Source organism: Peromyscus californicus, unplaced genomic scaffold (genome assembly GCF_007827085.1).
Source record: "Peromyscus californicus insignis strain IS unplaced genomic scaffold, ASM782708v3 Scaffold_9__1_contigs__length_137607984, whole genome shotgun sequence".
Lineage (NCBI taxonomy): Eukaryota > Metazoa > Chordata > Mammalia > Rodentia > Cricetidae > Peromyscus > Peromyscus californicus.
In genome coordinates, this window is record NW_026294617.1 from 41,573,180 (window position 1) to 41,586,699 (window position 13,520).

Consider the following 13,520-nt stretch of genomic DNA (forward strand, 5'->3'; position numbering starts at 1 on the left):
TAATCCCTGTTAATTATACAACCTTGGATAAGTTATTTAACAGTTCTGAGGCTGCACTGTCATTTACAAAACTGAAGCAATACCAGTACATTTTACAAGAAATAGTGAAGACAGACTTCTAACTACTACTCAGCACACTGAAATCACTAAGTGAGCACTGATATCATTAGCAAACTGTCAACCTAGCCTGTGGCAGTACATAAATGCTACAGAAGATCTGCATGCACAGCAAAAAAAAAAGGTTATAAAAAATTTTCATTCCTGTGGTTTGATTTCAATGATGCTATCTCACTGTCTGGTGATAACACTAAGAAACTAGCTATCTGCAAAGTGGGAGAGAAATGATGCTACCATTTAAAAAACAGGCTTGGGCCTTTTATCTAGGAAACTAGAAAACACAGTTAAAATACAATAAATTAGTAGATATTCAATTTTATTATATCCAGTAGTGTGTGTGTGTGTGTGTGTGTGTGTGTGTGTGTGTGTGTGTGTGTGTGTGTGTACTGGTTTTCTGATACCTGTTCTAGCATAATTATCAAATTTTACTCACCAAAATATTCTGAAAATTTCTCAGCATTCAACGTTGCACTCATTAGTATTACTTTCAGGTCAGATCGAAAATTGAGAAGATCTTTAATAACAGTCATTAAAACATCTGACTGTAGATTCCTTTCATGAATTTCATCAAGCACAATATGGCTAACACTGGACAAACGCCTAGAAGACAAGTGTGAAATGTGTGACTGAGCTGAAAACTGAAAACAACCCTTTTAACAACACAGTCCTGTTTAATACTTACATCTTTGGCTATGTGTGAAGTGTCTGTGTTTATGTAACTGTGGGGAGGGGTGAGAAAGTCTCCTATAGCCAAGACTGGACTTGAATTTCTGAGCCTCCTGCTTTCATCTCTCAGATGCTGGGGTTACAAGCTTAAGCTAGCATACTCAGTTCCTTGCTAATACTTTTTATTTCTTTACTGAAAAATACTCACGAGTCTGACTGGAGCCACTGAAGAATGATTCCTGTTGTGCAATATAAGATAGAACCCTGTTTCCTTGGCAACCGACTGTGAACAAAGATACAAGTTATTAATTCTTGGTTTTCTTCTCTAAGAAAGTACTGAGTTCCACTAAAGTTTGAGAAAAATCTTTATATTTTTTTTTAGTTATAACAGCATCTACCACAATGAAGTAATAGGAAATACTACCCTTAAGTTTACTTTGATATTAAAATTTTTTTCTTTTTTACAGATATAACCTTTAACATTCAAAGATTGAATGAACTTATGGACCTTAAGTTTCTAGTTTGGTAAACAGAATTCTCTGCATTTAAACAGATCAAGCAACTTGAGTCCTAGGAAAGGACCAAAAAAATTCAGCAGAGAAAGATAATAGAGTTAATGACATACATATCAATAAATAGAATCTATCAAACAGTAGACAAGTGGTATCAAAAGGTATAAGACACCAGTTCATTTAACTGGAATAATGATCCACTATTAAAACACTATTTCTAATCATTCCTTAATGTGAAAGCACATGTTTAAAATGGTACTTTCAGGGTTCAAACATGAGTTTATGATAGCAAGCCAACTAATACTGAAACTGCTTTAAACATTAATTCTAGGGGAGCTCATTTTCTAATCTTCTACCACCTACAAGGAACAGGTTCTTTACTTCTCAATTAATTCTGTTCGCTTGTCCTTCAAAAACTCATGAAAGGGCCTGTGGACCTTGCCTTCAAGCCTGTGGACCCTAATTCAACCCCCAAGATCTATATGGAAGATAGAACTGACTCCTGCAAGTTGTCGTCTCTCTCTCACATACACACACACACACACACACACACACACACACACACACACACACACACAAATAAATATAATTTAAAATATGTAAAGTGTCAATTCTAATAACAAGAATCAACATAAAAGAGGGGGGAAAAACGCATCCAACGTTTCACTAAAATCTACCTGTATACAAAAAGAGAACCAAAGTGAACACTGTTTACCTCTGGAGACGAATCTGGTATCCAGTGCTATTACCATTGCCACAAGACTCGGCCCTTTCTGCAGCTACTCTCTCAGCAACCTTTAATTGAAAACACAGTGGTAAATAAAATACAAATTTCTTCAGACAAATGCACTTAACTGTCATGAAAATCTGAAGTTGTTAAAAAGTATTTGAGGCCAGGCAATGGTGGCGCACACCTTTAATCCCAGCACTGGGGAGGCAGAGTCAGGTGGATCTCTGTGAGTTCGAGGCCAGCCTGGTCTACAGAGTGAGATCCAGGAAAGGGCACCAAAGCTACACAGAGAAACCCTGTCTCGGAAAAATAAATTATTATAAAAATTAAAAAGTATTTGACTTTGAAATGATGTTAGAAACTAGACCCGTAGTAATGTCTGACATACCTAAGACCATGTGGTGTTTTCTTTGAGCATGGCATACTACCAGCTTTTTTTGTTTATTTCTCATTTATCTGTAGAAAAACCTTTAAGACCAAATTCTTTCTCAGTTCATCACTATTTCCAAAACATCTTTTCCTGAGATTCTCTGACTACTTTCTTTTAGAATTGTCTACAATAGTTGGAGACCACAGTCCAAACTTGAAAATTGTAATTTGAAATAAAGAACACATTGATAATTTCTATTTATTCTTCTATTTATCGTTCTTTTATGTGTAGCTGAGACTGGTGTCTAACTCCTGGTCCTTAGCTGGTTGTTTTCGAAGGCTGAAGTGAAATTTAATTAGAATCACTGCTGACTTCTATCACTTCCTGCAATGTTGGGCTAACAGATTATCTATGCTAAACCACTAGGACAACAAAAGGGACATCTGAAACAATGTTTTATTTTCACGTTAATGCTTCCTCTGAGGAGCTTCATTCAAAACTCGGTCAATAGAACTATAGCTTCAAATAAGAAACAAGGCTTCCCATTTCACCACTATTCATGTCTTTAAACGCTGAGGGAACAGACCACTGAATGAACACTGAGTAAGCCTAATGGTAGAAGTTAAAGCAGCTTTGAAGAAGACTGTTTCAGCATCTCGTCAGTTCTAAAAACATTTTATTGGCTTTTCAGTTTTTAGATTTGTATTGGAACTAATTTGAGTTCGTGAGCATCTACTATTGATGAAGGAGACGTCAGCCATTCTTTAAGTATTCATTATCAAGTATTTGCCAACTAAGCATCTGCTCTCCTAAGGACAATTCCTAAGTATAATAAAGAATCATTGCAAACCTTAAAAGCCAGTTAAGTTCAATCACAATTCCTTAGAGGAGAGAGAATGTTCACAAGTGAGGGTGCACTTACTGAAATAGCGCTAATTCTTCTTGGTTGCGTACACACGATTCTGCAGGCAGAGCCTTTTCCTCTCTCAATGTAGTCATCCAAGATGAACTGCGTGACCTGAGTGGTTTTGCCGCAGCCGGTTTCACCACTGACTACTGTTACCTGATGGTTATTGATTAAATTTACCAGCTCCTAGTTCAAAAGAGAAAATAAGTGAAGAACAGCATATACTGACTTAAGTCTCAAAAAAATACTTAAAGTTCTCTCCAACTGAAGGTAAGTAAAGACAAATTAAATAGAAAATTATGTATCTAGGAAAATCTTAGAGGAAATAACATTTTAAAAATTTTAGGTACATACTAATATTTTTCATACTAACAATTCACTGTATCAACAAAACCATCCCCCTGCTACTTCAAGAATGTTAGATATTCTAATATAAAACGTACATTTAAATTTTTCCTATCTAGTCTAACAATGTATATCATGAGAATATGTTTCAAGTTTAAACACTAAAACAGCTGGTAAACATTTGATCCTCAAAACCCAGGGCTTCTGCATCTGCAGAACTAAAACACAGATGAAAAGTTTTTGAAGAAGCTACTATACCTATACTGAACTTGTCATAATTCCCTAAACAATACAGTGCATAACTATACTGCATTTACATATAGAGGTATTGTGGGTAATCTAGAGACGATTTAAACTATACAGAAGAACGTATATAGCTTATAAGAAAATATAACACAATTTTATATAAAGTACTTGAACATCTGAGGGTTGTGGTACCCAAATAAAATCCTCACAGATACTGAGACTATGCTCAGTACTGGAATGTAATTCATTCATTCAACCAATAATTCCTGGTTGCCAATGTATCAGCAGGTGTTGTTCCAAGTTAAGAGATACAGAATAGCCGGACGGTGGTGGCGTACTCCTTTAATCCCAGCACTCGGGAGGCAGAGCCAGGCGGATCTCTGTGAGTTCGAGGCCAGCCTGGGCTACCAAGTGAGTTCCAGGAGAGGCGCAAAGCTACACAGAGAAACCCTGTCTCGAAAAACCAAAAAAAAAAAAAAAAAAAAAAAAGAGATACAGAACAAACTAAAGAGACCCTGAACTCAGGAACTTACATTAGACTAGGAGGGGACACACAGAGAAGTCAGATGGCAATAAGTGCTATGAAAAGCAAAGAAAAAGAAATAAGGTTGGGAGGACAGAGCCAGATAAAGGACTGTGCTATTCTACATAGGAGATGTGTGATGAAATGGGACCAATCCATTAAAACACTATTCTTTTTTTTTTTTTTTTTTTGGTTTTTCGAGACAGGGTTTCTCTGTGTAGCTTTGCGCCTCTCCTGGAACTCACTTGGTAGCCCAGGCTGGCCTCGAACTCACAGAGATCCGCCTGGCTCTGCCTCCCGAGTGCTGGGATTAAAGGCGTGCGCCACCACCGCCCGGCTAAAACACTATTCTTGGTAGTTCCTCAATTTTAATTCAAGAGCTTGGTCTTGAGCTAAGAGCAATACAATCTTCCAGATACATATATGGAAATTCTACTTTTTAAACTCCAAAGAATTTAACAGTCTTTGGAAAAAAATATCGGAAAACTGCTTCATATCTTTTTAAGAACTCTAAAGCATTCAGTTAACTTCTCTAGGGGAGAAAGTTCAGTAACTTTTATTTCTTCTCAATGTGGAGCTTCTTTTAAAAAAATATGGCTAACTTTTGTACAAATCAAATTCAAAAGCACAAAGCATTTTTTACCTTTTGCATTCCATATGAAGGCAGCTTTTTTCTGAAACACTGAAATTTAAACAAAAACCATTCTCAGAATAAACATCATCAAATTATAATCAGAATAGATTATAGGTAAAAGTGTCAGACAAATATTTTCATTATTTATAGTGTATATGAAATACCATGACTTAAACAAAATTAATTACAAAATATTTACTAGAGGTTAGTTTTACATTTACTTCAAGGTTAGAAAATGTTATGTGACCCATCACCTAGTAATATAGTAACAACCTATAAATTCTTGTATCACTTTATTCTCTTTCTATCCTATATGGTCATCATAGATGATTTCTACATCATTCTTTCCCCTATTCATTCATACACTGTTTACTAATGCAATAGGCACTAGAGCAGATCCAATGATTATAGAAAATTTAGTATTTCATTTCAGAATTGTAATTTTTATTAGTCAATTTCTGGGCATCAACACCTCATGGGTTTTATTTCATAGGGTTGCCACAGAGTTCACTGATAAGTCTTCATATATATATATATATATGTAACAGTTTTTAATACACAGAGCTTGACAAATTTACAATTTGGTAGATAGCAAGTGGAATATCAAAAAGAACAAATTATTTGATTGATGTGAATTTTCTTAACTATTCTGGAATCCTATACTCATACTAAGAAGTACTAGAATTTATATTCAATTAGATACATCCTATAACATGAAAAAATCTTCAGCAGTATAGAAACAAGGCAGTTTTAACATCCTTCTTATTGAAAAACAACTTTTAATTTAAAAACTAGTATTAAAACATACAAATTAAAACTGGAACTGTTCTAAGTAATCAAGGACATTATTACCATACTTGTGGTAAGGTTATATTTTTTCAATACCATAAATAAGACAGTCAATGTATTGGATTAACATGAGCTTAGGGTTAGAAGTTATAAAGCCACTACATATTTCTTAAAAATTTCTTTTACAACTTTTAATTACTTAAAAATTATTTCATGGGCTGGAGAGATGGCTCAGGGGTTAAGAACACTGGCTGCTCTTCCAAAGGTCCTGAGTTCAATTCCCAGCAACCACATGGTGGCTCACAACCATCTGTAATGAGATCTGGCGCCCTCTTCTGGCCTGCAGGAATATGTGCAGTCAGAACACTGTATACACAATAAATAAATAAATCTTAAAAAAAAAATTATTTCATAATATCAAAAAATACTAATACACAATGTCATCAAATGCCACCCTAATGTATAAACTATTACACTGCCTTGCAAACTATGATGCACAGTCCCTTTCGATGAATGTGCTTCAGATTCAGAAACCCTGTTTCAGAAATTAAGACAGAAGAAGAAATCCAATGTCCATCAACATCTGTCTTCTGCAAGTGCATGCCTGTATACAACACACACACACACACACACACACACACACACACACACACACACACACTGCATCACCAAGAAGTATTAAACTGGTTTTTAGGGGTAAGGTTTGAAAGATGACTCAGCTATTAAGAAAGCTTCTTGCTCTTCCAGAGGACCTAAATTCAGTTTGAAGCACCCAGATTGTTGACCAGCTACCTGTCACTCCAACTCAAGAGAATACAATGCCCTCTTTTAGCCTCCATGGGCACCTGCACTCACAAGCACATTAACTGCACCACCTCTGCTGCTGCTTCCTCCACCACCACATAAGCACACACACGCACTCTCTCTCTCTAATAAATAATAAATCTTCACGACATTTTTTAGAACAGGAAGATTTCTCCTATTAATAAATACTGAGAAATACTCCAATACTGATAAAGTGCTTGCCTTGCCAGAATGAGGACCTGAGTTTAATCCCCAAAACCAACATTTGAAACAAGAGCCAGCTGTGGTGTGTTAGCATTAGGGAAGAAAGAACAGGCAAATCACTGGGCTTACTGACCAGCCAACCTAGATTACTTGATGAACTCCAAAAGAGTGGGAGATCCTTTTTCAAAAAACAAACAAAACATCCAAGGTGGGCGATTTCTAAGGACTGACACCTCTGGCTTCCATATTTACATATCTGCTCCCCCCCACACCAACTAAAAAGCTGAATTTTAAATATAACTAAATTTTAATAGAAATTAATATATCATATGTACTACAACATTTATTAGTGACTGGGAAAGAGGAAGATTATTTTTTTTAGGCTAGAACCTATCTGAATTTTGTGCCTTATAGAAGCAGAGAGAGTAACCGATTTTTGTTCATAATGTAAAAGTTCTTTCAGCCAAAAGATTCTGAATTAATTCACCTTGTTAAGTCTCACCAGTGTCCAAATCATATTGCTCTTCATGGGCATCAAACAGCTACGCAATTTGGACCCTGGATAACCTCAGCTAACCTACTCTAATAGGAAAGTCAACCTTGATCAATGCAGTCAATGGGCTAATACTTTCTCACAGATTTGATAGTGTGCCTTCTCAAAAATAGCAATATATATTTATAAGATATGGACCCCAGAATACCCTTGATATTTCTCTAAATATGTATGTATGCACATTTGAAGATTTTATCACATCTACATCTAGAACACCCATAAATCATACAATTTTACATTTTGACTGAAGGGAGGGACTTTAGTTTGTCTGACACAAATGATAATTCGTACAACCTTAGTCTCGTTGCAGCAGTATACTTAAATGCTGGTAAACATAAAATGGATCAGCTAGCTTTTAAAAACTTAAATTTTATCATCTATAAAAGGAAGGAGTTGCCGGGCGGTGGTGGCGCACGCCTTTAATCCCAGCACTCGGGAGGCAGAGCCAGGCGGATCTCTGTGAGTTCGAGGCCAGCCTGGTCTACCAAGTGAGTTCCAGGAAAGGCGCAAAGCTACACAGAGAAACCCTGTCTCGAAAAACCAAAAAAAAAAAAAAAAAAAAAAAAAAAAAAGGAAGGAGTCCTAAGCTGAAAGAAACTTCACAATTTTATTTGTTTGGACTCAGGATTTGTCACTAGGCTGGCCTAGAAAAATGGGTTCCCAATGGCATTAGCATTCTCAACACATATGCATCTGTGAATAAGATACAACACCATAGGTTGTATGGAATTTCCACCCTGCTTTTCTCTGCCACCAAAGAAAGTCCTCCCACAGAGGTGTCTTGTTGAGTAATCACACTCAACCGTACCAAGCACTTAACTTTCAACCACAAACCCACTTCTGTGGTGATATATTGTGTACCCTAATAAAATTTGCCTGAAGATCAGAGAACACAACAAGCCACTACACTAAACACAGATGCCAGGCAGTGGTGACACACACATTTAATCCTAGCACTCAGGAGGTGGAGATCCTTCTGAATCTCTGAGTTCAAATCCACCCTCAGTCTTAGGAGAGAAACAGAGCCAGGCAGTGGTGGCACACCACTTGGGAATCACACGCCTTTAATGCCAGCGCTAAGAAGGAAGTGATATGGCTGGATGGAAAAGGTATAGAAGGCGCGAGGAGACAGGAAAGAGCCCTTTCCGGCTGGAGCTCCTTCACCTGAAGCTTTCTTCAGCTCAAGCCTTTTCAGGCTGAGGAGTCCTAGAGGTAAGAGGTGGATGTGGCTTGTTCCTTTGTCTCTCTGATCTGTCAGCATTAACCTCAATATTTGGCTCCAGGTTTTTTATTAAAAGATCTATTAGATTTCAAGCTACACACTTCTCTCAAGGGAGGGATGAAAATGACTGATTCTCCACCATTTGCTTTCTATTACCTGCATCTCTATATACCGAGGGTCCGTTTTTTTCTTTTGTAAATCTTCCAATAATTGCTGGTCTAAGCCTACATTTGGCTCATTTTCTTGCAATAAGTACTCAGAATCTCGGTCAATGTATGATTTGTCTGTGATCCTAAATATCTTTTTTTCTTGGTTCAGCGATTTCTTTTCCTGGTTGTCCAATTTCTTCTCTGAGTTAATTTTTTTCTCCTTAGACACTTCAGTACCATACCTATAAGCACACAACAAAGAGCAAAAGGACCAGATGAAGAGCTAATCAGGGCCTGGAACAAAACAAGGCATTATATTCTCCAAATACTTCAAAATCTCCAACACTAAAGCAATACAATGCAATTATGAAATATCCTTAGATTCTTATAACACATTCAGACTTTTCCCTATTTTTACATGAATTATCACCAGAAAATTAATTCCCTGAGGTACTTTAATTAAAACCCACACAATTATCATTCATCCTTTGCAGTCATTTCTACTGTTTTGCTTTTCATGTCAAGGATTTAGTTTATTTTACAACTTTTTTCTGCCTGCTGTCCTTTCTGAGATGTAAATGGAAACCTACATTGCACAGTCCCCAAAATACTTCTAATTTTCCTTATAAATAATATGGTTTTTGAAACCTTCTGAAACAGCAGCAGTTTAACTTTATATACACCTGCCCCATATGGGAACAGAAAATGACAGGTAGGAAACACAAGTAACAATATCTCACACCCAATAACCACTCCTGACATTTACGAAATATGCTATCTGAAATTTTCCTTTTTCATAGAGTCAGGTATAGTGGCACACACCTTTAATCCCAGCACTCAGGAGGAAGAGGCAGGCAATCTCTGAGTTCAAGGCTACCCTGGTCTACAGAGTGAGTTCCAGGCAGCCAGGGGCCACACAGAAAAAATCCTGTCTCAAAAAAATAAAATAAATGTTTTCTTTCTTCAAATCTATCGCGACACACTTAAAAAGACTCTTGAAGACTAAATTTAACTTAGTGAAAAGACTAAAGATAGCTTTGTCTTTTTTTGTTTTTGCTTTGTCTAGCCAATGCTATAACAAAATTTTTTACTCTTTGCATTCTTTATGAGAACATTTTTTTTTTTTATTTTACCCATGATCCTCAGGAGCAAACCAGGATATCTGTGCTTCTGAATCTTTATCATTCTTAGCTTGGACAGAATTCAGCAGCTGCACAATTTGCTCTTCTCGCCGTTCATCCATGTGGACTACAGCTCTCTATTTTGTCAAAAAGAAAAATTGTATCTGTTAATACAAACATGCATACATTACATCTAAAATGAAAAATTAAGGAAAGTAATATTATATTCAAATACATATAAGAAAGTCACAGTTACCCACACTTACCTCTAACCTAATCTCACTTCCTAGGTCAAATTCATGGCAACATTTTTGTGTGCCCTTCTAGATCTTTTTGCTTAACACATGTCTATAAAATCAGCTCTAAAGATGGCCAGCAAGGAGAGCATGTTTGTCTTATGCTCTCAGGTCCCAAACAGAAAATAAGTGGTCATTAACGCCCAATTTCTTCACCAAGCATACAAAGTAAAAGCATCCCTTCAATTTCCCCACCCCTAAAGTGAATGTTCTAGTTTTCTTTCTTCCCAACAAACCTGCTGGCAAATGCTCCACTTCTTCATCCTTCCATTTCTTGACACCCATCTCCAGAGTTGGCTTTCATAAGATCCTTATGACACCCATGCATTGCCTGCCACTATCAATCTATATACTCTTCTTCCCACCTCTAGATATTCCACCTTTGATTTTTTTTTTCCCCAGCCTTCTCTTCCTCCAATTCTCAGTGATGCACATTTTACAGACCAGTAGCACAGCATCATTTGGAAGCCTGTTAGCCAAGTAGACTCTCTCAGGCCCCATCTCAGTCACACACTTTAACAAGGTATCAGGTGAATCCCATGCATATTCAAGTTTGAGAAACACCACATGTGGACTTCAGAACTAGGCGTTCTTTTCATTATGTACCCTCACTTCAATAATATCCATGGGCCCTTGCACTACCAAATGCTAACTCTATTCAGATTTCTCTAGGTCAGTGGTTCTCAACCCATGTGTCACGACCTCTTGGAGTCAAAAAACCCTTTCACAGAGGTCATCCAAGACCATCAAAAAACACACAAATATTTATATTACGATTCCTAACAGTAACAAAATTAGTTATGAAGTAGCAACGAAAATAATTTTATGGTTGGGGTCACCACAACATGAGGAACTGTGTTAAAGGGTCAAAGCATTAGGAAGGTTGAGAACCACTGCTCCACATTATCAGAGCCATCCTGAAATCCTCACTTAAATGCCCAATATCAAACTCTATCTTTTAGGATTCTTTCATTTGAATAAACAGTCCATATTCTCTATATAATAACACTGTATTCTGTCTATGGCACCTAATACACTTATCTCTGTAAATTAGGTACTACATATTATGAACACAGTGACTAAGATACCAGCTCATAAAAATTAAGTTTTCCATACATATCTGTTGAAAGAACAATGAGGCTCCATTGCAGTACTTTCATTTTGTATGCAGAAGACTTTTCTTTTTAATGTAAAAGCAATGGAAATTTAGAGTACAACCATAACAAGCTGAAAGTGGTGAAAGGAAGAATTACACAACTGGAAATAATTTAAAGAGCAGAAATAAAATATGTTAATGAAGACCATGATGCTATCAGACTCAGAGCTTCAGCTCAGAATGATCAACTCAAGGAGGTATGTTAAACCCATATTCCCATGATTCCCAGAAAAGAGCAATGAGCATGGCTTCAGTGACCAAGTTGGGAAGTAAAGAACAAAACGATCTAAAGATCCTTTTAAGAGAGAAAACATGGGGCAGGGGTGGGGGTGGGGTGGGGTGGGGTGCACTATAATTCAAAGAGTAGTTTAGAGGCTATGGAAAGAAAACAAATACTGGGTTGGACCCATAATTGTTGTAGAGATAAGCAAGAAAGCAGAGCAAATAGATTTGCCAAAACGAATGAGAAAAGTCAATGTTCAATTCCACCCGGCAATTGAATAAATGGCACTGACATTTGCTAAAATGGAAATTTGGGGATGCGGTTGGAGTTGAGTTCCACTAATAAAAGCCCAGCCCTGAGGTACGCACACATGAAATCCCAGCACTTGGGTCAACCTGCACTATATAGCATTAATATCCAGTGCACAAGTTAAGTGCACCCTTTACATATATAAGGAAAAAAAGTAACTTTCACTTATTGAACTTACTTGTTTAGGTGTTTCTTTCCCCCTATTAAATTGCAAAGGTGTTCAGCTCCCCATAGCAGCATTCAAAATCACGTAAGAAAAAGGGTCAAAAAAAAAGCTTTTTTTTCCAAAAAGAACGTAATAAAGTATTAAGATAAATTTAAAAAGCACCCAAGAAAGCTTCTATGAAAGTGAGATGGTTAAGGGGAAAATGAATAAAATGGGTTATGTTTTAATTACCTATCTATTTAATTACCTACCTATCTATTATAAAAGGCACTTTTCATTAAGTCACTAAAATGCCATCCCAAATGCTTCTGTGCAATGATTTATTTAAATTTCATTAGAACAGAGATCTTCACGGTACAAATCAAACTGACAATCCCCTGATGAGATTGACCAAATACTGCCCTACAGAATCTTCTTTCCAGGACGTTAAGTTTCCGTCTTAAAGAGGAGCTACTAATCAACAGAAAATTCAGATACAGGAACGAAAGGGAGGAGGAAAAAGACAAGCATGTTACTCACTTTAACGCTAATACCATTAGCTCAACTACTTTTTTCTCAAAGATCTCCATTTTATGACAGAGCGCGGCTGCTTTTGTTGGCTGCTCCAGGCAAAGAACTTAAAAGTGGCAGTAAGTTTTCTAAAGGAAATGATGGCATCCCTCATACAGTCTGCTTCGGCTGGAATCTGAATTCAGCATTCATCCCCCGTCCTCAAGTCCTTAAGCAGGGCATGCACCGGGGCTGCAGCAGTGATGGCTTGGGTTAGGAAGCGCAGCCCGTCGAGCAACCGGACACCCGTTACCGGAGGCTCGGCAGAGGCTGCACCTAGCTCAAAGCAAACGCCAGCCAAGGGTCAGGGTCGGCGGGGGCAACGGGCAAACACGTCCCACCTCGACCTCCATACCTCCTGCCTCTCGGCCTCCTTGTTCTTCTGCGTCTGCTTCTTGGCGTACCACAGGCCGATCTCGCGACCCTTGAGGTGTCCGGGATGCCGTCCCCGGCCACCGCGGCCGCCTCCGCCTCCTCCTCCGCCGCCCGGGCCCCGGCTCCCTCCGCCGCCGCCGCCGCCAGAGCCCTGGCCGGAGCCTCGCGGCCCCGCGTCGCGGCTCCAGCTCTGATGGTAGTCGTAGCTCATTGTCCCGGCAAGAGCACCAGCACGAGCCAAACGCCACCGCTGAAAATGGCGTCCGGGCCCGGAAGCGGGCGCACATTCGCGTCTGCTTTGCTTCCGGCGCCCAGCGCGAGAGGGCGGGCCGTTGAGTGTCACAAGCAGGCATTTCCGGTGACGTCACGAGCGGATGAGGCAGAGTGTGTGGCGCACGTTCAAGTTTTGTGTACTGGTTCTCCAAGGATGCTTAGATGCGGGAAGGGCGAGGAGGGGACGGCAGCGTTTTTAACTTACCCTGAAAAAGTGTAGAAGTTTGAGTGGACTTTCGTTCCTTTGGTAAAACATAGAATTTGTTTGCAAAGCCGTTTAT

The 13,520-nt window shown here is 38.3% G+C and overlaps 1 protein-coding gene across 1 annotated transcript in view; it reads right to left on the reverse strand.

The window, feature by feature from the left end:
- The window catches only part of Dhx36 (DEAH-box helicase 36), a 46,114-nt gene extending 32,848 nt beyond the window's left edge, over positions 1 to 13,266 (reverse strand). Inside the window, 8 exon segments of the mRNA XM_052730177.1 lie at positions 551 to 717; positions 992 to 1,066; positions 2,011 to 2,090; positions 3,318 to 3,488; positions 5,060 to 5,098; positions 8,779 to 9,013; positions 9,905 to 10,029; positions 12,947 to 13,266. Of these exon segments, the coding sequence (XP_052586137.1) occupies positions 551 to 717; positions 992 to 1,066; positions 2,011 to 2,090; positions 3,318 to 3,488; positions 5,060 to 5,098; positions 8,779 to 9,013; positions 9,905 to 10,029; positions 12,947 to 13,177 (1,123 nt within the window). The 5' untranslated portion in view covers positions 13,178 to 13,266.
- Positions 13,267 to 13,520: the final 254 nt, after the last annotated feature.